At 42.4% G+C, this 20,932-nt stretch overlaps 1 protein-coding gene across 2 annotated transcripts in view; it reads right to left on the bottom strand.

Moving 5' to 3' along the window:
* LOC106563162 (transmembrane protein 132D) overlaps positions 1-20,932 on the bottom strand; it is a 53,427-nt gene that overhangs the window by 3,731 nt on the left and 28,764 nt on the right. For both annotated transcript variants that reach the window (XM_014128438.3, XM_082958146.1), the window contains exons 3-7: positions 13,925-14,068; positions 8,632-8,812; positions 7,189-7,332; positions 3,160-3,368; positions 1,892-2,189 (exon numbers count right to left, since the gene is read on the bottom strand). In XM_014128438.3, the coding sequence (XP_013983913.1) occupies positions 1,892-2,189; positions 3,160-3,368; positions 7,189-7,332; positions 8,632-8,812; positions 13,925-14,068 (976 nt within the window). The remainder of the gene's footprint in view (positions 1-1,891; positions 2,190-3,159; positions 3,369-7,188; positions 7,333-8,631; positions 8,813-13,924; positions 14,069-20,932) is intronic.

Genomic DNA, 20,932 nt, shown 5'->3' with positions numbered 1-20,932 from the left:
CATTGACTTTTTCCACATTTTGTTGAATTACAAATTGGGATTCAATTAGGCCACTGAGAAACATTCAATGTTGTCTTGGTAAGCAACGGCAGTGTATATTTGGCCTCATGTTTTAGGTTATTGTCCTGCTGAAAGGTGAATTTGTCTCCCAGTGTCTGTTGGAAAGCAGACTGAACCAGGTTTCCTCTAGGATTTGGCTTGTGCTTAGCTCTATTACATTTCTTTTTATGATTAAAAAAAACTCCCTAGTTCTTGCCTATGACAAGTATTCCCATAACATGATGCAGCCACCACCCTGCTTGAAAATATGAAGAGTGGTACTCAGTGATGTGTTGTGTTTGCCCCAAACATAACACGTTGTATTCAGGACATAAAGCTGCCACATTTTTTGAAGTTTTACTTTGGTGCCTTATTGCAAACAGTATGCATGTTTTGGAATATGTTTTTTCTATACAGGCTTCCTTAGTTTCAATCTGCCATTTAGGTTAGTATTGTGGAGTAACTACAATGTTGTTGATCCATCCATCACCATTGGCCTCTCTGGCAACTGAGTTAGGAAGGACGTCTCTATTTTTGCAGTGACTGGGTGTATTTATACACCATCCAAAGTGTAATGAATAACTTCACCATTGAGGGACCTTACAGATAACTGTATGTGTTGGGCACAGAGATGAGGTAGTCATTCAAAAATCAAGTTCATAGGATCGGACTCTTTTTTTCAATTTTCGCCTAAAATGACATACCCAAATCTAATTGCCTGTAGCTCAGGACCTGAAGCAAGGATATGCATATTCTTGATACCATTTGAAAGGAAACACTTTGAAGTTTGTGTAAATGTGAAATTAATGTAGGAGAATATAATACATTAGATCTGGTAAAAGATAATACAAATAATTCATTTTTTATAATCATCTTTGAAATTCAAGAGAAAGGCCGCAATGTATTATTCCAGCTTTGGCGCAATTTAGATTTTGGCCACTAGATGGCAGCATTGTATGTGCAACATGTTAGACTGATCCAATGCACCATTGTATTTCTGCTCAAAATGTTGTATCATGTCTGCCCAAATGTGCCTAATTGGTTTATTAATACATTTTCAAGTTCATAACTGTGCACTCTCATCAAACAATAGCAAGCTATTCTTTCACTGTAATAGTTACTGTAAACTAGACAGTGCAGTAAGATTAACAACAATTTAAGCTTTCTGCCCATATCAGATATGTCTATGTGCTGGAAAATGTTCTTGTTCCTTTCAAATCAAATCAAATTGTATTAGCCACATGCGCCAAATACAACAGGTGTAGACCTTACAGTGAAATGCTTACTTACGAGCCCCTAACCAACAATGCAGTTTTAAACAATACGGAAAGGAAAAAGAAACAAAGAAACAAAAGTAACATGTAATTAATGAGCAGCAGTAAAATAAAAATAGTGAGACTATATACAGGGGGTATTGGTACAATGAGAGTCAATGAGAGGGGGCACCGGTTAGTTGAGGTAATATATACATGTAGGTAGAGTTACTGATCCTGATAGAGGTTAAACACTATTATTGCACACATTGTCCATGCAATTTATTATGTGACTTGTTAACCCCTTTTTTACTCCTGAACTTATTTAGGCTTGCCATGACAAAGGGTTTGAATACTTATTGACTCAAGACATTTCAGCTTTTCATTTCAATTAAATGTGTAATAATACAAAAAAACACATAATTCCACTTTGACATTATGGGGTATTATGTGTAGGCCGGTGACACAAAATATCCATTGAATCCATTTTAAAGGCAGGCTGTAACACACCAAAATGTGGACAAAATCAAGGGTGTGAATACCTTCTGAAGGCATTGTATGTACACACGTATACACACATGCAAACACACACACATTACCTGTAGAGTCGTGGTCCCTGCCGAGCGTCCCTGCAGTACAGTCCCAGCCTGTAGTCTGGCTATAGCTGGGTCTCTCACCCTGAAAGAGTAACGCACCAGCCTGGTGACATCCACCTGCCAGTCTGTCCCCAGGAAACTCTCCAGAGCCCCCCCCACTTTCCCTGCCATGGGGTCTGGAGCTGGGTCCGACGGCTCGGCTACAAAGGGTGTGAGCACCCTAACCACAGTGTGTTGGTACTGTAGCATGCAGCCCCTGCCCTTCCTCATCTCCTCCTCTTCCTCACTGTCCCAGCTGGTCCTGAAACACACACACACAGAGACACAGGGGATTTATGGCTATGACCAGAGTAATGCAAGACAAAACATAATTGTATAAATTGTGTAAACCGGGTAGTTTTGATACTGGGTGCTAATTGGCTCAACCCAACCACCCACCCGTGTGTATATGAGACGATATTGGCCATATTACCACCCTCCCTAGGGCCTTATTGCTTAAGTATACTTAAACCACTAACTGACAGACGTCTGCAAAAATAACTGAGGGTTAAATGGGCTTGGGTAGCTGGCTCTGACACCACCCATAACCAGGTTAAGATATCTCCAGAGAAAAACAACAACACCCTACACAATCCATCCATCCACGTCAGTGTATTGAGTGAGAACCAGGCAGCGGTACGGCACTCAGTATTGAGAGAGACCCTACTGACCTGTTTCCTGAGAGCATGTCTATACAGTCCCATCTACAGGGCATAACACACTTATGTAACTAACAGTGATGTGATTATAGTTGATTATTATAGAGTCTCTCTGTAATATGCATTAGGCAAGGCTGGTAAGCTCGGAGATTTCCATTCCGTACCCTCTCTGTCATAGTACTTACTGTACTTCTTGCATTTATGAATTCATCTATCTGTCTGAACAGCACAGCTCTAGTTTATGAGGCTGGTAAACAAACACTATTTTGTGGTTTAGGGGTTTAGGATTCTGGGTATAGCTCTGTGAAATCCTACTTACATTTAATGTTCTTTGATTTCATCCTTTGTCACTATGCAGTGGGCCACTACCAGTAGCTCTTGTGATGATTTGTTATGACGTTTGTGCAACTCACAATTGATCAAATCCTTCTTTAAAATGTAATGAATGCCAAACTCCAGCAGGTCATGGCATCAGCTCTCCCATTCTGTACTGTGGCTTTAAAATAGCATTGACCAAGACGAAAGCTCTGCCAACATCAATATGTGGAGAGTTGTAAACAAACAAAACCATACCTCTTGTTGCCAGCGGCCACCGGGACCCTCCAGCCCTTGATCTGGCTGAGCTCGGGGTCAGCCACGTCGATGACCAGGGGGAGGCTGGGCATCCACACACTCATCTCCAGCTGGGCGCTCAGGTAGCTGTAGGTGAAGTTGAGCACCGTCCTCATCCTCCCCCTCGTCTCCTTCCCGTTCACAAACACATAGTCACAACGATCTGACACCTGGGGGGAGGGGGGGGGGGGCAGGGGGAGGTTGAGTTAAAGAACACAACCTCTCCATGTGGAGTTATTTAAGTGGTTAGCAAGAGTTCTATCAAACGTGAGGTCCCTGTGCCCATAGTCACATACTGTAGGCTTATCCATCTAAGTGCCGAGAGAGAGAAGAGAGAAAGAGCATGCTGTTGAACCATCTTACTCTATCTGTGTTTATGTGTATAGAAATGTATCCATGTTCGGGGATCATCCTTTACCCTGACCCAGTAAGGTGCTTTACTCTAAGAGGGGTCACTCTTAGAGAGAGTGATATGAAAGAAACTGGATAAAGTTCCAGGGCTAACCTTGAAAAGACCTGCCCGGCTCTCTCTCTCGCTCTCTTTCTCTCTGCATGCTGGGAGTGTTTCGTGCATGCTGGGAATTGTGTGTGTGAGTGCGAGTGTTGTGTAGAGTTAGATATCTTGGGTTTTCTTTTACGCTTCCTTTTTTTGGTGCTATTTTTTTTTTCTTCCTATGCATGATTAAGGTTATCATTATTTTTATTTAGTTGTTGTGGTAAAATTAAGTATATTGTTTTTCGTGTCGAAATTACCCTGGTTTTGGCGGGGATGGCGACCCACATGGGGACGCCGTCCCTGTCACTTCGACACGGCTTTAGGTGTGTTACTGAAGCTACTGTCACTGTGGAGGAGTTTCTGGTCGCCGTGGGAGAGAAGGTAGGATATGAGAATGTTGCTTATGCGTCACGGATGAATAAAGCGGTGGTGGTTTTTCTTAAAGTGCGCCTTGTTGATCGTATGGTTGAGCATGGCGTACATCTTAAAGGAATGTTTATTCAAGTTATGCCGCTTTTTTCTCCGTCAACACGGGTAACGATTTCGAATGTACCGCTCTGTTTATTCCCAATGAGCTATTGGAGCGCGAGTTATTGCAGTTTGGGAAGTTTGCAAGTTCAATTAAGATTGTCCCGTTGGGTTGCAAACACCCGGCTTTGAAACAGGTAATGTCGTTTAAGCGACAGGTGTTTATGTTTTTGGACTCACCGGAGCAGACTTTGGAGTTATCGTTTAAAGTCAAGTATGACAACAGATTGTATATGGCTTATGCTAGTACGGGTAGTCAACAGTGTTTTGAGTGTGGGGATGTTGGTCATAAGCGACATGCTTGCCCGAAAAGGGAGAAGGCAGAGGGAGGGGCGCAGGTGGTCTCGTAACGCCTGGGCCCACTGATGTAGGGAGAGGTAGGACGACAGCGGTAGAGCAGCCACAAGCACCTGTTGCTGAGGAACAAGTTGTCAGTGTTGAGGGCACGGAGTTGCAACTTGTACCAGAGGGAAATGTTATGCAGCAGAAAAATATTGTTGTAGAAGGTAAGGATGGATCTGAAGAGCCATTTCCTCAGACTGGTGAGGAGGTGCCCAGTACGAGTGCTGGGGTACATGAGGGGGTTCATGTGGAGCTAATCTCCCAGGTAGTGGAGGAGATGCCCACTATGAGTAATGGGGTACAGGAGGGGGTGCAGGTGGGGCTAGTCTCCCAGGTAGTGGAGGAGATGCCTGATACGAGTGATTGGGTGCAAGTGGGGAGTGTTGAGAGGGATGTGGTAGAAGGGAGTCAGTGGTCTGTGGCCTCAGTTGAGGAGGATCAGGATAAGGATATCTCTATTGATAAGATAGCAGCTGGTGACGACTCAATTTACAATCTAGAGGAGGTAAATGGGTTCCTGAATCAGACTTTTGGGAAATCTGTCAAATTGGCAGATTTTTTGGATATTGATAAGTTTGTGAGGTCAGCTGTGATGTTACAGAAGATGGTGGGGTTAGACCAGTTGAGTGAGAAGAAGCGTTTTCGCTTGAGGAAATGTGTTACTGCTGTCCCAGCAGCAAAAGGTAGTGGGAAACGTGGTCAGGTTAAGAGAAAATTATAACAATGATGATGATGATGACTCATAGGGTGTCTTTTTTCTCTTTGGTTTCTTTGTGGTTTCTTCTGCTTTTCCTTTCTCTTTTCTATATGGAGGTACTGAGGGTAGGTTCTCTCAATATTAATGGGGGAAGGGACAGGAATAAGAGGGCTTGGGTATTAGAAGTAATAAAACAGAAAAGGCTTAATGTAGTTTTTCTACAGGAGACACATAGTGATGAGGCTAATGAGGTTGACTGGGGTATGTGGTGGGAGGGGCAGCATATACTCAGTCATGGTACTAATTTCAGTGCTGGGGTGGCAATTTTGTTTTCCTCAGGCTTAGGGGTGAATGTGGTATCTACAACAGAGATTGTCAAGGGACGGGTTTTATTGGTCAAGGTGGATGTTATGGGTTTTTTATTCGTTTTTTTTATGTTTATGCTCCTAATGAGGGTACAGAGTGTATTGCTGTATTTGATAAAATAAAGGAAACCTTAAGACAGTGTGACCAAGAGGGGTGTATGGTTTTAGGGGGGGACTGGAACTGTACAGTGGATTTTACTGTTGACCGCACCGCTGAAGAACCTCACCTGCGGTCAGCCACTTGCCTGTCTGGTCTATTAACTGAGTTTGAGCTTTCTGATGTGTGGAGAGTAAGGAATGCAAAAGTTAGGCAGTACACATGGCTAAAAGTTAATGAAGGTTGTGTCAGTGCAGCAAGGTTAGACAGGTTGTATGTATCTGAGCACTACTGTCGTAGGGTTGGAAGGTGTGATATTACTCCTGTGGGTTTCTCTGATCACCATATTGTTACTGTTGATATTCACTTGTCCTGTCCACGAAGGTCATCATGTTACTGGAATTTTAATGTTAAGTTGTTACATGATGTCATGTTTTGGGAGGGTGTAGTGGAGAAAGTGTGTGCCAGACTGTCAAGGTGGAAATGGGTGCTACCCCAGCTGTCTTATAGGGGAAGGGTGCTGGTAGCTAATAACCTTGCTGCCTCTACCCTGTGGCTCAGACTAATGATTTTACAGCCACCGGGGGGTCTGATACAAGAGCTTCAGAAGACCCTTGTCAATTTCTTCTGGTCTGGACAACACTGGATTAAAGCTGCAGCCCTGTACCTGCCACTGCATGAGGATGGGAAAGGCCTGGTGGACATTTCTTCCAGGATCATGGCTTTCCGGTTTCAAGCAGCCCAGAGACTGTTGTACAGTGACGGTTATAGCTGGACACAGCCTACACAATGATGAGGAGAGCGGGCTGTTTGGGCTTAGACAAGCACCTTTTCCTCTTAAAGCTGGAGGGGGGTGATTTGCCTGGCCTGACTCCATTTTATGAGTCTGTTATGCAGGCTTGGAGAGTTCTTGTCAAGTCCCGTAAGCCGGCATGCCACCAGGGATGTGGCTTTTTGAAGAGCCTCTTTTTCACAAACTGCCTATTGAAAAGAGGATAGCTGACCTCCAATGGAGGATAATACATGGAGCCATAGCCACCAATATGCATCTGGTACATCTGGATCCGACAGTTGGGGAAGGGTGTCCATTCTGTGCTGAGTCAAACTCTGGCACATCTGTTTTTACAGTGTCCCAGGTTGGTCGGGATGATTGACCTGATCACTTCTTGGTTCTCAGCTTTGGGAGAGGTTCTCTTCCCAACTGTTTATATTTTGGCTTAAGTATAGGTTTAGTCGAAGGGGTGTAGTTATTTTGCTTAATTTTGAGTTAGGGGCAGCTAAATTAGCAATATGGAAGACCCAAAATAATAGTATACGGGGACAGCCTATTACAAACTGGTTAACAATATTGATTTGTTTATGAGTATATGGGGTATTCAGAGTCTCTCACTCTCTCAGGTCTTGTCTTGTTATCTTGCAACATAGGGAAACAGTGAATATTGAAACAGGGGTTCCAATGCTGTACCTTCAGCACGTTTTCATCAGTGGACCTGCAGTTGGTGTAGTTGGTGACATCAGTGACGGAGCCGTCAGACTCCACAGCCAGAGTCCTGACTGGGACAGACACCTTCTTAGCAGTCAGAACAGCTGTGTTCAGCACGTCACTGTCCTACAGGGGGCAAGACAGGACAGAGTGACCGTGTGAGGCAGGCAGATTATCACACAAATACATACAAAAATTGGCATGTACTGTACATACACATGCATGCACCAATGCATGCCCACACACAGTCACATGCACACACATTCCCTTGTACTGTTTATTGTGTTTAACTGTTAGGTATAAGTTCTCAACATGAATAGACAAGTCAACGTTGATCCACGGCTGATGAAATCTCTCTTATAGCTCCATAACCTCTCTTTGAACATTGATTCAAAACAGTTTTCTGGCCGTGGTGCTCTCTAATAAAATGTCTTCCTAATCTAGGAGTTGTAGGGGTGGAAACAGTGGCTGGCCTGGTGTAGATTTAACTGAAGCACTCGACAGATGTTGCAGGGCAGCCTGTCAGCCGTTCTAAACTCAGCAGCACAGCACAACAGCTGCTGACCGCGATTCAGAAAGGGCAAGCTCTAGTTCTGCCTCTGAAAGTCACCCAAACCTAACTGACTATTGGTACAAACCTACTATACTGAAGCAAACACTGCTGTGAATGTGTAAAGTACTGACAAACGTAATGGAAGTGTGCTTGATTTCGGTCACAAGTACGCAGGTGGTATTAGTGTCTTCTGACAATCCAGATCTGTACTTAGTACATACTTAGGGAGACATTTTATAAATCAATATGCATTGTGGCTTCATTAAAAAGATGGTTCATTCCTACCTGCTAGGTTGGAGCCGTTTGATCCTCTCAATGAACGTCAAATTCATTAACACTGACTGAGGGAGAGTGTGACCTGGGACAGAATTGATCAAAGCTAGAGGCCAAGGGAGCTGGCACTCAGCCGTACAACAATTAACACATCGACACCCCCCTGACATCCCCTCTCCAGGGCTCTCCCAATCATTTACACACACGCTTTATTGTTCCTTTATCGCCTCCATAAAACATCAAACCCGATGAGAGAACAATAGAGGTAAAATGATGGTACACCCAGCCTACACTTAATTGCACGTCCAGGGGAGTTTAATTCAACTCACAGTTAAGCTGCGGGGCGAATACAATGGTGGTGTTACTGTTAATGCAGCTGCTGCTGTGCCATACAAACTGGCATACACAAAGATGTGCATGCACACATAGTAATAAAATGCCACCCATGCACGCACACACTCGAGCACACACACACACACACACACACACACACACACACACACACACACACACACACACACACACACACACATTACACCTGTTGTATTCGGCGCATGTGACAAATAACATTTGATTTGACACACACACACACTCCTCACCATGACCAGTGGTGCCAGACCCACGTAGTCTCTCTGAGTGGTATAGATCCTCATGACGCCGACATCCTTGATGTTTCCTGTTTCAAAACGCCATGTGATCATCTGGCTCTCTGATTGTTGATCAGTCAACTCCTTGGTCTCAAAGTCAAGCTGCAATACCTCCAACAGACCCCTGACAATCCTGGAATAGAGTTACATTCCCATTCTGCATTCTAATGATTTTCACAAAAGCATTCAATACAATGTTTCACAGCTCATGAATGGACATGAATGCTGCAATCAACAAGATCTAACATGCACATTCAAAGTCCCAGTGTTATTATAAAACGATCCCGTTCTAACATACACTTTGGTTATACTGTTGTGTAGGTAAGTGTTGACAGTCATAGTTTGGGTATCATAGTTGTTCATGTTCCTCCAACCTAGCAGATATCAACGTCACTTCAACGGTCATACCATTCAGCTATTTGATTTAGAATTTTAGGACCCCTGTATGTATAAAATAAGAATAAAAAAAAAAAGAAAATATATAATTTTGCCTTTACTACTATAGCCCATAGAAACACATTGAATAACACATTCACAAATGGCAAAATAGGGTTTGAAGTGTCTGTCCTATATCTAGGAGATATAAGAAAGCTCAGGAAATATATTTTATTTGGGACACATATTTATCCCGTTTTATTTGTTGGTATAAAACTACTTCCATACTTCCGGTACCAGGTTACCTTCAGACGAGTCCCGGGGGATTACCATCGTGTTCGTGAGAGTCTCATCTTTCCATAGAGTGATCATATTTGCCTTTAGGCAAAACCATTCAGACACTACAGACGTTTTTGTGAGAAGACCGGTCTCCTGGTCTGACAAACAGCAGCGTATCTGAAGGCCGACCTGGGCGGATGTGGTGGATTGAGACGCAGCCCATAAAAAAACTGATATCTCTATCTTAAACGGATGGATTTTGATGGCCGCACAGGTAACTCATTCGACTCCTAAGGATTTTTAAACCAGTCAGAGCCTTGACAGCATCTCTAACACTCAGATAGGACCTCTAGATAGCTTTGCTCTACATTCACTTCTTTCTCAAAAAAAGTGATTGGACAGGATTCTTGGTGGTTCATTGGGACCATTTTCACCATGATTCCACACAATTACTACTAGACAGGAATGGAGTTGAAAAAAGTGGAAAATTTCCCTCTTTGAGGGCTTTGGTGGTCACAGCCTGTAAAGCTTCCTATCATCAGTTCCAGAGTGGGTGCATGGGGGGGGGGTGGAAACCTCTGTCCACCAGCCTGGGTGTTCACTGGTTATTCACTAGTTAATACCACTGCTGGGACTTGGAATATCTGGGCTCCTAATCTTCCCTGGAGCACGCCAGCCAGTGCTTAAGCCCGGATAACGCACTGATGATTACTGATGATTACAGATAAGTGGGTCGGACAGGCGGCATGCTGAGCCGGGTTGGAGTGTGTGTGTGTGTGTTTGCCTGAGGGGGAGAGCAAGTGCTGGGAGGTTGCTGGGCAGAGGTTTGTTTTGCCATCTGGATCAGGTAGTGCTGTGATAGCAGCACACAATGTTCCATGTTGACGTTCCATTTTTGATAATGTGACGCGTGATGCTGTCCTCTAAAGCCAACATGTCTAGTCCACCAATAAATACTGTAGATGTGCATCTGTAAAACATCACGTTACCTGGCCTGTTGCAATTCTTCATGTGTCCATGAGAAAAAAATGAAGTGTCATATACAGTATGGTGCCAACTTTTCCGAATGTTTTCAATTAAATACATACATTAATAATATAGCAACTCAAATCTATTGGCAGCAGTGACTTGTGTACATCACTTGAGTACATAGATCAAATGCCTTTAATGACAAAATAACAATTGACAAATGGACATGAGTTGTCAATAACAAGATGTGTCTGATATAAAGATGGGGGATTACAAGATCACATCATGAAGAAATAATCTAAACCAGAGGTATTCAACTCCTTCCCTATGATAGTGGTTCGCAAACGTTTTATAGTCCTGTACCCCTTCAAACATTCAACCTCCAGCTGCGTACCCCCTCTAGCACCAGGGTCAGTGCACTCTCAAATGTTTTTTTTTGTTGCCATCATTTAAACCCTGCCACACACACACACACACACTATTCGATTTTGCTCTTTATTTAGCCACCTTACATATAAAACCTTATTTGTTCATAAAAAATGGTGAATAACTCACCACAGGTTAATGAGAAGGGTGTGCTTTAAAAGATGCACATAACTCTGCAATGTTGGGTTGTATTGGAGAGAGTCTCAGTCTTATTCATTTTCCACACACAGTCTGTGCCTGTATTTAGTTGTCATGCTAGTGAGGGCCGAGAACCCACTCTCAAATAGGTACGTGGTTGCAAAGGGCATCAGTGTCATTTGCCAAGGCAAGAAACTCTGAGCGCAGCCCTATCCAGAAATCTGGCAATGGTTTCTGATTAAATTAAATTTTCACAGAACCGCTTGCTGCAATTTTAATGAGGATCTCTTGTTCAGATATTGGTAAGTGTAGGCAGGGCATGAAAGGGATAAAGACTCCAGTATTTTGTGTCATCCGTTTTGGGAAAATACCTGCGTAATTGCATACTCAGCTCACTCAGTTGCTTCTCTATATCACATTTGACATTGTCCGTCAGCTTGAGTTCAATTGCACACTAAAAATCATACAATGACGGAAAGACTTGTGTGTTGTCCGAGTTCATACAGACAGAAAAGAGCTCCAACTTCTTAATCACAGCTTCAATGTTGTCCTGCACATTGAGTGTAGTTGCGGAGAGTGCCTGTAATCCTAGATTCAGATCATGCAGGTGAGAAAAAACATCACCCAGATAGGCCAGTCGTGTGAGAAACTCATCATCATGCAAGCGGTCAGACAAGTGAAAATTATGGTCAGTAAAGAAAACTTTAAGCTCATCTCTCAATTTAAAAAAACGGGTCAATTCTTTGCCACTTGACAACCAGCGCACATCTGTATGTTGTAAAAGCGTTACATGGTCGCTGCCCATATCATTGCATAACGCAGAAAATACACGAGAGTTCAGGGGCCTTGCTTTAACAAAGATAACAATTTTCATTGTAGTGTCTTTCAAGCTGTCAGGCATTCCCTTGGCAGCAAGAGCCTCTCGGTGGATGCTGCAGTGTACCCAAGTGGCGTCGGGAGCAACTGCTTCCACGCGCGTTACCACTCCACTATGTCTCCCTGTCATGGCTTTTGCGCCATCAGTACAGATACCAACACATCTTGACCACCAAAGTCAATTTGATGTCAAAAAGCTGTCCAGTACTTTAAAAATATCCTCTCGTATTGTCCTCCTTAATTGACCCCCCCCCCCATAAATGTAATGGACATATACCAGGAGCTGTGCCAGGCCCGCCACATCTACTGACTCATCCAACTGTAACACATATAATTCACTAGCATGTACGCAAAGCAGTAATTGTTTCCAAACATCTCCTGCCATGTCACTGATGCGTCGTGAAACAGTGTTGTTTAATGAAGTAATTGTTTGTATATTTTTTTTTTACTTTTCTCCCAGCATTGTCCCAGCCATTACCACTCGGTAGCTCACAATATAAGATGCTTCTAGCCCTTTCTTATTAATAGTATCTGTTGCTTTTATACATGTCTTACTACTCAAAAGTCGTCTTTACTCTCGCTCAAAAAACTCCTGTGGCTTGTCATGTTTAGTTTCTAAATGTCTGCGCAAGAGTGAAGGTTTACCGTGAGAGAGTAACGGTTAATATGATTGGTAGTTCATTATTTAACTAGGCTACCTGTATTTGACATTGTATTATTTCGCTAAACACTAGATGGTTACATTTTATTTTTGGCAGTGAAACTAGGCTACTCAGGCGAGAGAAAAAATCTCACACAAATGTATAGCCCCGTTGGAAAATATAAATGTACTGTTTATAAATTTATTTAAAAAAAAACGTGAATCACATTTTTATTTGGCGTACACCCGACAACATTGCGCGTACCCCTGGGAATACCTGCCCTACGAGGTCCGGAGCCTGCTAGTTTTGTGTTCTACTTGATAATGAATTGCACCCACCTGGTATCCCAGATCTAAAGAAGGCCCTGACTAGAGGGGAACAATGAAAAAAGGCAGTGGAACAGGCTTCGAGGTCCAGAGTTGAGTTTGAGGGTTTTAAAGTGTTCATATTAACCCAGTTGATCCCTCCCCCACTGTGGTAGACAGCAGGAATACTAACGTTCTTACTAATGTCATCATAATCTCAGAGTATTACAAACAACTGATTTGCATTGTCAACTACTGTATGTTTTTCCTTGTATTTATAGGGCTGGTTTCCCAGGTCAAAGATTAGTCGTATAGTCCATTTCAATTAATATTCTTCATTGGGGAATGCTTTTTTAGTCAGCACTAGGCTAGATCTCTGTCCGGGAAACCATTGCATAAGATTATAACTAGGGCCCAGAGTTTTTTCCTGACCGCATGACCTCACCTGACCAGGGAAATCACTGGGTCCCATAATATATCTAATGTAAATCAGGGGAATTACTGCCTAAAGCAAATAACTATGTCACATATACTGTATCCGTTAAAATAGTTCCCTAATGAGTTATTTGAATAGTCCCTTCAGTCTATTTACAATGAGAGTGATTCATCACAATGTAACATAGACCTGCTTCATACAATAACAGGCTGTCGCAAAGATGCCATGACCACACCAACAAGGCAACTGATGAAATTCAATAGTTTTCTTCCTCAATCAAAATTCTAGATTTGCAATTTCTTCCTTCTTCCTATTTTAACAGATGGGGCGGCAGGTAGCCTAGTGGTTAGAGCGTTGAGCCAGTAACCGAAAGGTTGGTGGATCGAATCCCCAAGCTGACAGATAAAAATCTGTCGTTCTGCCCCTGAACAAAGCAGTTAACCCACTGTTCCTAGGCTGTCATTGTTAATAAGAATTTGTTCTTAACTGACTTGTCTAGTTAAGTAAAGGTAAAAAAAAGGTTAAAAAAAGGTAAAAAAATCTATAACAAACAACCTGTTTGTTTCTTCTACCCTTGTCTTTGGACACGTGCTGTGCATCAACAATTGTACACTACTTATATCAGTCAGTAGTAACAGGACAGAGGAAGGCCATTTAAGAAAGCGGAAAATGTAGGGCTTCTAGAAATTTGGCAATCATTCAGTTTTGTAATGAATAAGATGTTCAGAACCATTTGTAGTTTCATTTTTTTGAATTCAGTAGAGGTTGGTTAGGAACCCATCTCATTCTTGAACACACACCTTTTCCTGGTGGTGGTTGTTTTCCTCTGACACACGGCGGAGATGGTGTTTGCGCCCCCTCTGCCAGACTCCAGGGCGATGTCCCATAAGGCTGAGTCACTGGGCCTCGCTGTAGTGAATGACATGCCCTTCCTCACTGTGGCTCTGGAACACACAGACACACAGTTACTGTAACACACACAGGTTAGTTGACATACACACATACTGTACAAACACAGGCTACTTGAGTTGATATCAACAGAATCTCCACGTATCTGTTTGAATATTATTGACCCATGAGTATCTGCTGCATGGGAGGTGGGTCTATCTAAGATCACCTGAGAACCTTAGATAATGATAGAAGCCTGACGTACACTACATGACCAAAAGTATGTGGACACCTGCTCGTTGAACATCTCATTCCGAAATCATGGGCATTAATATGGAGTTGGTCCCCCCCTTCGCTGCTGTAACAGCCTCTACTCATCTGGGAAGGCTTTCCACCAGATGTTGGAAAATTGCTGCAGGGACTTGATTCCATTCAGCCACGAGCATTAGTGAGGTCGGGCACTGATGTTGGACGACGTTTGGCATTGCACATGGTGATCTTAGGTTTGTGTGCAGGCTACTCAGCCATGGAAACCCATTTCATAAAGCTCCTGACGTATTGTTCTTATGCTGACATTGCTTCCAGAGGCAGTTTGGAACTCGGTAGTGAGTGTTGGAACCGATGACAGACGATTTTAACGTGCAATGCGCATCAGCACTTGGCGGTCCTGTTCTGTGATCTTGTATGGCCTACCACTTCGTGGCTGCACCGTTGTTGCTCCTAGACGTTTTCACTTCACAATAACAGCACTTACAGTTGACCGGGGAAGCTCTAGAAGGGCAGACATTTGACGAACTGACTTTTAGGAAAGGTGGCATCCTATGATGGTGCCAAGTTAAAAGTCACTCTTCATTACGGGCCATTCTAATGCCAATGTTTGTCTATGGAGGTTGCACTGCTCTGTGCTCAGCATCTAAAGCTGCCTGGTTGGTGAAAGTTGAATTTGAAAGAAGATCAACATGTTTTTACCACTGTTTGGCTGGTGTGTGTGTGTGTGTGTGTGTGTGTGTGTGTGTGTGTGTGTGTGTGTGTGTGTGTGTGTATATATATATATGCATGTGTGTGTGTTCTAATGAGGTGTGCTGAAAGACATCGGAGAAGTGATGTTTACCTCCCTGCCTGCAAACCGAGAATCAGCAGGCACATCTTATTCCCATCACCTTTAGCTGCTTGCTGGGGAACCAAGGATCATTTAATCTGCTGTGTGAATCATCCCGTCTATCTCTCCAGTCAACAGCAGAGCAGGAGCCCTCATTACGCGCCTCTAAGGGTGGGAGGACCAGGCAGGGTGGCAGTACGAGGCCCTCATACAAACTCCCTAGGACGGGGTGACCCAGTGTGGGTAAAGAATGCTCTCTAACATGGCCTGACCATGGAGATCTTGTCATCAGACTTATTCCTGGAATGATTGAATAAGCATGTACAGTGCTGTGAAACAATATTTTCACCTTTCTAATTCTCTCTACTTTTGCATATTTTTGATACTGAATGTTATCAGATCTTCAACCAAAACCTAATATTAGATAAAGGGAACTTAAGTGAACAATGACATACTTATTTCATAAACAAAGTTATGCAACACCCAATGTCCCTGTGTGAAAAACCAATTGCCCCCTTACACTCAATAACTGGTGGAGCCATCTTAAACTGCAAAAACAACACTTCCTGTAGTTGTTGAGCAGTCTCTCACATCGCTGTGGAGGAATTTTGGCCCACTCTTCCATGCCGAACAGAGATTTGTGGGTTTTCAAGCATGAACTGCTCATTTAAAGTCATGCCACAACCTCTCAATTGGGATTAAGTCTGGACTTTCACTAGGCCATTCCAAAACTTCAAATGTGTTACTTTTTAGCCATTTTCATGTTGACTTGAATGTGTGTTTTGGATGATTGTCTTGCTGCATGACCCAGCTGTGCTTCAGCTTCAACTCAAAGACGGATGGCATGATATTATCCTGTAGCACTCACGTCGGTAGCCATGAAGTGCTTTGAAAGGCTGGTCATGGCTCATATCAACACCATCATCTCAGAAACCCTAGACCCACTCCAATTCGCATATCGCCCCAACAAATCCACAGATGTCACAATCTCAATCGCATTCCACACTGCCCTATCCCACCTGGACAAAAGGAACACCTATGTGAGAATGTTGTTCATTGACTACAGCTCAGCGTTCAATACTTAGTGATGAATGGTCCCTGGACACTTAAGGGACAGTTATGACGAGTGTGTTTCATTTGGTGATCTCATGAAGGACAGGAAACACACATAACGGTATCTCTTAACCTGTTAGGGCTAGGGGGCAGTATTGACACGGCTGGATAAAAAAACATACCCGATTTAATCTGGTTACCACTCCTACCCAGTAACTAGAATATGCATATACTTATTACATATGGATAGAAAACACCCTACATTTTCTAAAACTGTTTGAATGGTGTCTGTGAGTATAACAGAACTCATTTGGCAGGCAAAACCCTGAGACATTTTCTGACAGGAAGTGGATACCTGATGTGTTGTATTACCTTTAAACCTATCCCATTGAAAAACGCAGGGGCTGAGGAATATTTTGGCACTTCCTATTGCTTCCACTAGATGTCACCAGCCTTTACAAAGTGTTTTGAGTCTTCTGGAGGGAGATCTGACCGAACAAGAGCCATGGAACGATGATGGCCCATTAGACACCTGGCGCGCGAGTTCATGTTGGGTACCCTCGTTCCAATACGTTATAAAAGAGTATGCATTCGTCCACCTTGAATATTATTCATGTTCTGGTTAAAAAAGGCCCTAATGATTTATGCTATACAACGTTTGACATGTTTGAACGAACGTAAATATATTTTTTCCCCTCGTTCATGACGAGAAGTCCGGCTGGCTTAGATCATGTGCTAACAAGACGGAGATTTTTGGACATAAATGATGAGCTTTTTTGAACAAAACTACATTCGTTATGGACCTGTGATACCTGGAAGTGACATCTGATGAAGAGAATCAAAGGTAATGGATTATTTACATAGTATTTTCGATTTTAGATCTCCCCAACATGACGTCTAGTCTGTATCGCAACGCGTATTTTTCTGGGCGCAGTGCTCAGATTATTGCAAAGTGTGATTTCCCAGTAAGGTTATTTTTAAATCTGGCAAGTTGATTGCGTTCAAGAGATGTAAATCTATAATTCTTTAAATGACAATATAATATTTTACCAATGTTTTCTAATTTTAATTATTTAATTTGTGACGCTGACTTGACTGCCGGTTATTGGAGGGAAACGATTTCCTCAACATCAATGCCATAGTAAAACGCTGTTTTTGGATATAAATATGAACTTGATAGAACTAAAAATGCATGCATTGTCTAACATAATGTCCTAGGAGTGTCATCTGATGGAGATTGTAAAAGGTTAGTGCATCATTTTAGCTGGTTTTATGGTTTTGGTGACCCTGTCTTTGAATTGACAAAACATTACACACAACTCTTGTAAATGTACTGTCCTAACATACTCTAAATTTATGCTTTCGCCGTAAAACCTTTTTGAAATCGTAAAACGTGGTTAGATTAAGGAGATGTTTATCTTTCAAAGGGTGTAAAATAGTTGTATGTTTGAAAAATTAGAATTTTGACATTTATTTGGATTCAAATTTGCCGCTCTTGAAATGCACCTGCTGTTGATGGAGTGCACCACGGGTGGCACGCTAGCGTCCCACCTAGCCCATAGAGGTTAAAGTGTATATTTCCCAGCTGTCAGGTTTACATCTAAATATTGTGAAAAGTATGTGAATAAACATGAAACTATTTGTGAAAAGATGTAATGTGATATTAACCTTCTAAACAAGACTATGGATTTTCATATGAAGATGAACTAGTCAGTGGCCACACCCCCATGAGCCCAGACATCACATTTGGCTTCATGGAACAGCCATTTTCTACTGAAACGTATAAAACCCACTCCTGATGAAATTCACACCAGACCACGCAAACCCCGGTGTAAGCTAAGGTTGCAAATGGTTGAATTTCTAAGACCAAAACATGCCGGGTGACGCTGGTGTGTGAAGTAGTTAAAACTACAAGGTGCCAAAGAGACACACGGTAAGCCGGACGTCTCGAATGGTTAACCTGTTAGGGCTAGGGGGCAGTATTGACACAGCCGGATAAAAAACGTACCTGATTTAATCTGGTTACTACTCCTGCCCAGTAACTAGAATATGCATATAATTATTGGCTTTGGATAGAAAACACCCTAAAGTTTCTAAAACTGTTTGAATGGTGTCTGTGAGTATAACAGAACTCATATGGCAGGCCAAAACCTGAGAAGATTTCAAGCAGGAAGTGGCCTGTCTGAGAAGTAGTGTTTCATCTTGGCTCTTTTTATTGAAGACTCAGGATCTGTGCAATAACGTGACACTTCCTACGGCTTCCATAGGGTCTCAGAGCCCGGGAAAAAGCTGAACGATATCGAGGCAGGCTCTGGCTGAAACACTTTATCGCTTTTGGCAAGTGGCCACTCAGAGTACTATGGGCTTAGGCGCGTGCCCGCTTCGACCGAATGCTTTCTTTTCCTTTGTCTGTTTACCTAAACGCAGATTCCCGGTCGGAATATTATCGCTTTTTTATGAGAAAAATGGCTTTAAAATTGATTTTAAACAGCGGTTGACATGCTTCGAAGTACGGTAATGGAATATTTCGAATTTTTTTGTCACGAATTGCGCCATGCTTGCCACCCTATTTTACCCTTTAGGATAGTGTCTTGAACGCACGAACAAAACGCCGCTGTTTGGATATAACGATGAATTATTTTGGACCAAACCAACATTTGTTAATTATTGAAGTAGAAGTCCTGGGAGTGCATTCTGACGAAGACAACAAAGGTAATAACATTTTTCTTATAGTAAATCTGACTTTGATGAGTGCTAAACTTGCTGGGTGTCTAAATAGCTAGCCCTGTGATGCCAGGCTATCTACTGAGAATATTGCAAAATGTGCTTTCACCGAAAAGCTATTTTAAAATCGGACATAGAGTGCATAGAGGAGTTCTGTATCTATAATTCTTAAAATAATTGTTATGCTTTTTGTGAACGTTTATCGTGAGTAATTTAGTAAATTCACCGGCAGTGTTCGGTGGGAATGCTAGTCACATGCTAGTCACATGCTAATGTAAAAAGCTGGTTTTTGATATAAATATGAACTTGATTGAACAAAACATGCATGTATTGTATAACATAATGTCCTAGGGTTGTCATCTGATGAAGATCATCAAAGGTTAGTGCTACATTTAGCTGTGGTTTGGGTTTATGTGACATTATATGCTAGCTTGAAAAATGGGTGTCTGATTATTTCTGGCTGGGTACTCTGCTGACATAATCTAATGTTTTGCTTTCGTTGTAAAGCCTTTTTGAAATCGGACAGTGTGGTTAGATTAAGGAGAGTCTTATCTTTAAAATGGTGTAAAATAGTCATATTTTTGAAAAATTGAAGTAATAGCATTTCTAAGGTATTTGAATAACGCGCCACAGGATTCAACTGGCTGTTGAGTAGGTGGGCGTCCCACCTAGCCCATAGAGGTTAAGACCTCTAGAAACTATAAGACTAGAAAACCATCCCACGTGGAGCATTGGCTACAAGGCTGGATATGGTTAAACTCTGAGACTATCAATTCACTACTGAATAAGTGAGAAATTCTAGACGACACTAATAACTAGTCTGAAGTTAGAAATTACGTAAATCTGGGACAAGAACACAGTCAACTGCCGAAACATTTATCTATGAGAACATTTCCGAATGGTACTCTGAAGTACCCATTCTAACATCCATGAAACACTTTGATCTTCGGGGAAACGCAACCAGAGGCTTTTCTGTCGACACTCTCCAGCAGACGGACTGGATTCCAACAGAGAAGACAACAACGACGTACGGGCGTAAATATAAATTGCAATTTATTTTCAAATGAGCAGTCGTTCATGTAAAGCGTTAGCAATTTCTATGAGTGTCATTTTCCTCTATGAGTTTCCCGCTCTTGAACTGCACACCCCTTTTCTTTTGTCTACCAAGCCGTCATATCGGTTTCTTCCACTAGGGACTTTTTAGTTGTATCATGTAGCAACCCAATGTACTGTGTATTTTCTGTATGTCTGTGATTTGATTAGTTAGTAAATAAATAATTAAGCCAATTTGCACATCGCTGAATCATAATTTATATTAGGGTTCGAGCAGATAACCAAGAATTTTACGACTTTCAGATGAGACTGATAGAAGGCAAAGAATAATTAATGATTGACTGCTATTGATATAAAAGATCTTCAGATCTTTAAGAGTTGATTCGGGAGATAGCCCTCTCTATAAACTAATGCTTCCGTGGTGCCCCGGATTCCAAATGAGTTAGTTATTGCCTGATTCATTTAATCAAATAATTAAACGTTAGGTAATCGATTTGAAAATAGCATGACATCACAAATAGTGAAGACATGACAACTTATTGATGAAGCCGATGACTGAGGTGGTATACTCCTCAATGCCATTGGATGAATCCCGGAACATATTCCAGTCTGTGCTCGCAAAACAGTCCTGTAGTGTAGCATTGCATCATCTGACCACTTCCGTATTGAGCGAGTCACTGGTATTTCCTGCTTTAGTTTTAGCTTGTAAGCAGGAATCAAGAGGATAGAATTACGGTCAGATTTGCCAAATGGAGGGTGGGGGAGAGCTTTGTACGCATCTCTGTGTGTGGAGTAAAGGTAGTCTAAAGTCGCGCACCAGCTGTTATTGATAAAAAGACACACACCCCGACCCCTCGTCTTACCAGACGTAGCTTCTCTGTTCTGCCGGTGAATTGAAAATCCTGCCAGCTCTATACTATCCGCGTCGTCGTTCAGTCATGACTCGGAGGAGGTCAGAGAACTGGCAGTGTGGACTGATCATGGACTACAG

The sequence above is a fragment of the Salmo salar genome, chromosome 11, assembly GCF_965601325.2.
Source record: "Salmo salar chromosome 11, fSalSal1, whole genome shotgun sequence".
Lineage (NCBI taxonomy): Eukaryota > Metazoa > Chordata > Actinopteri > Salmoniformes > Salmonidae > Salmo > Salmo salar.
This window is presented reverse-complemented; position numbering and strand designations above follow the sequence as displayed.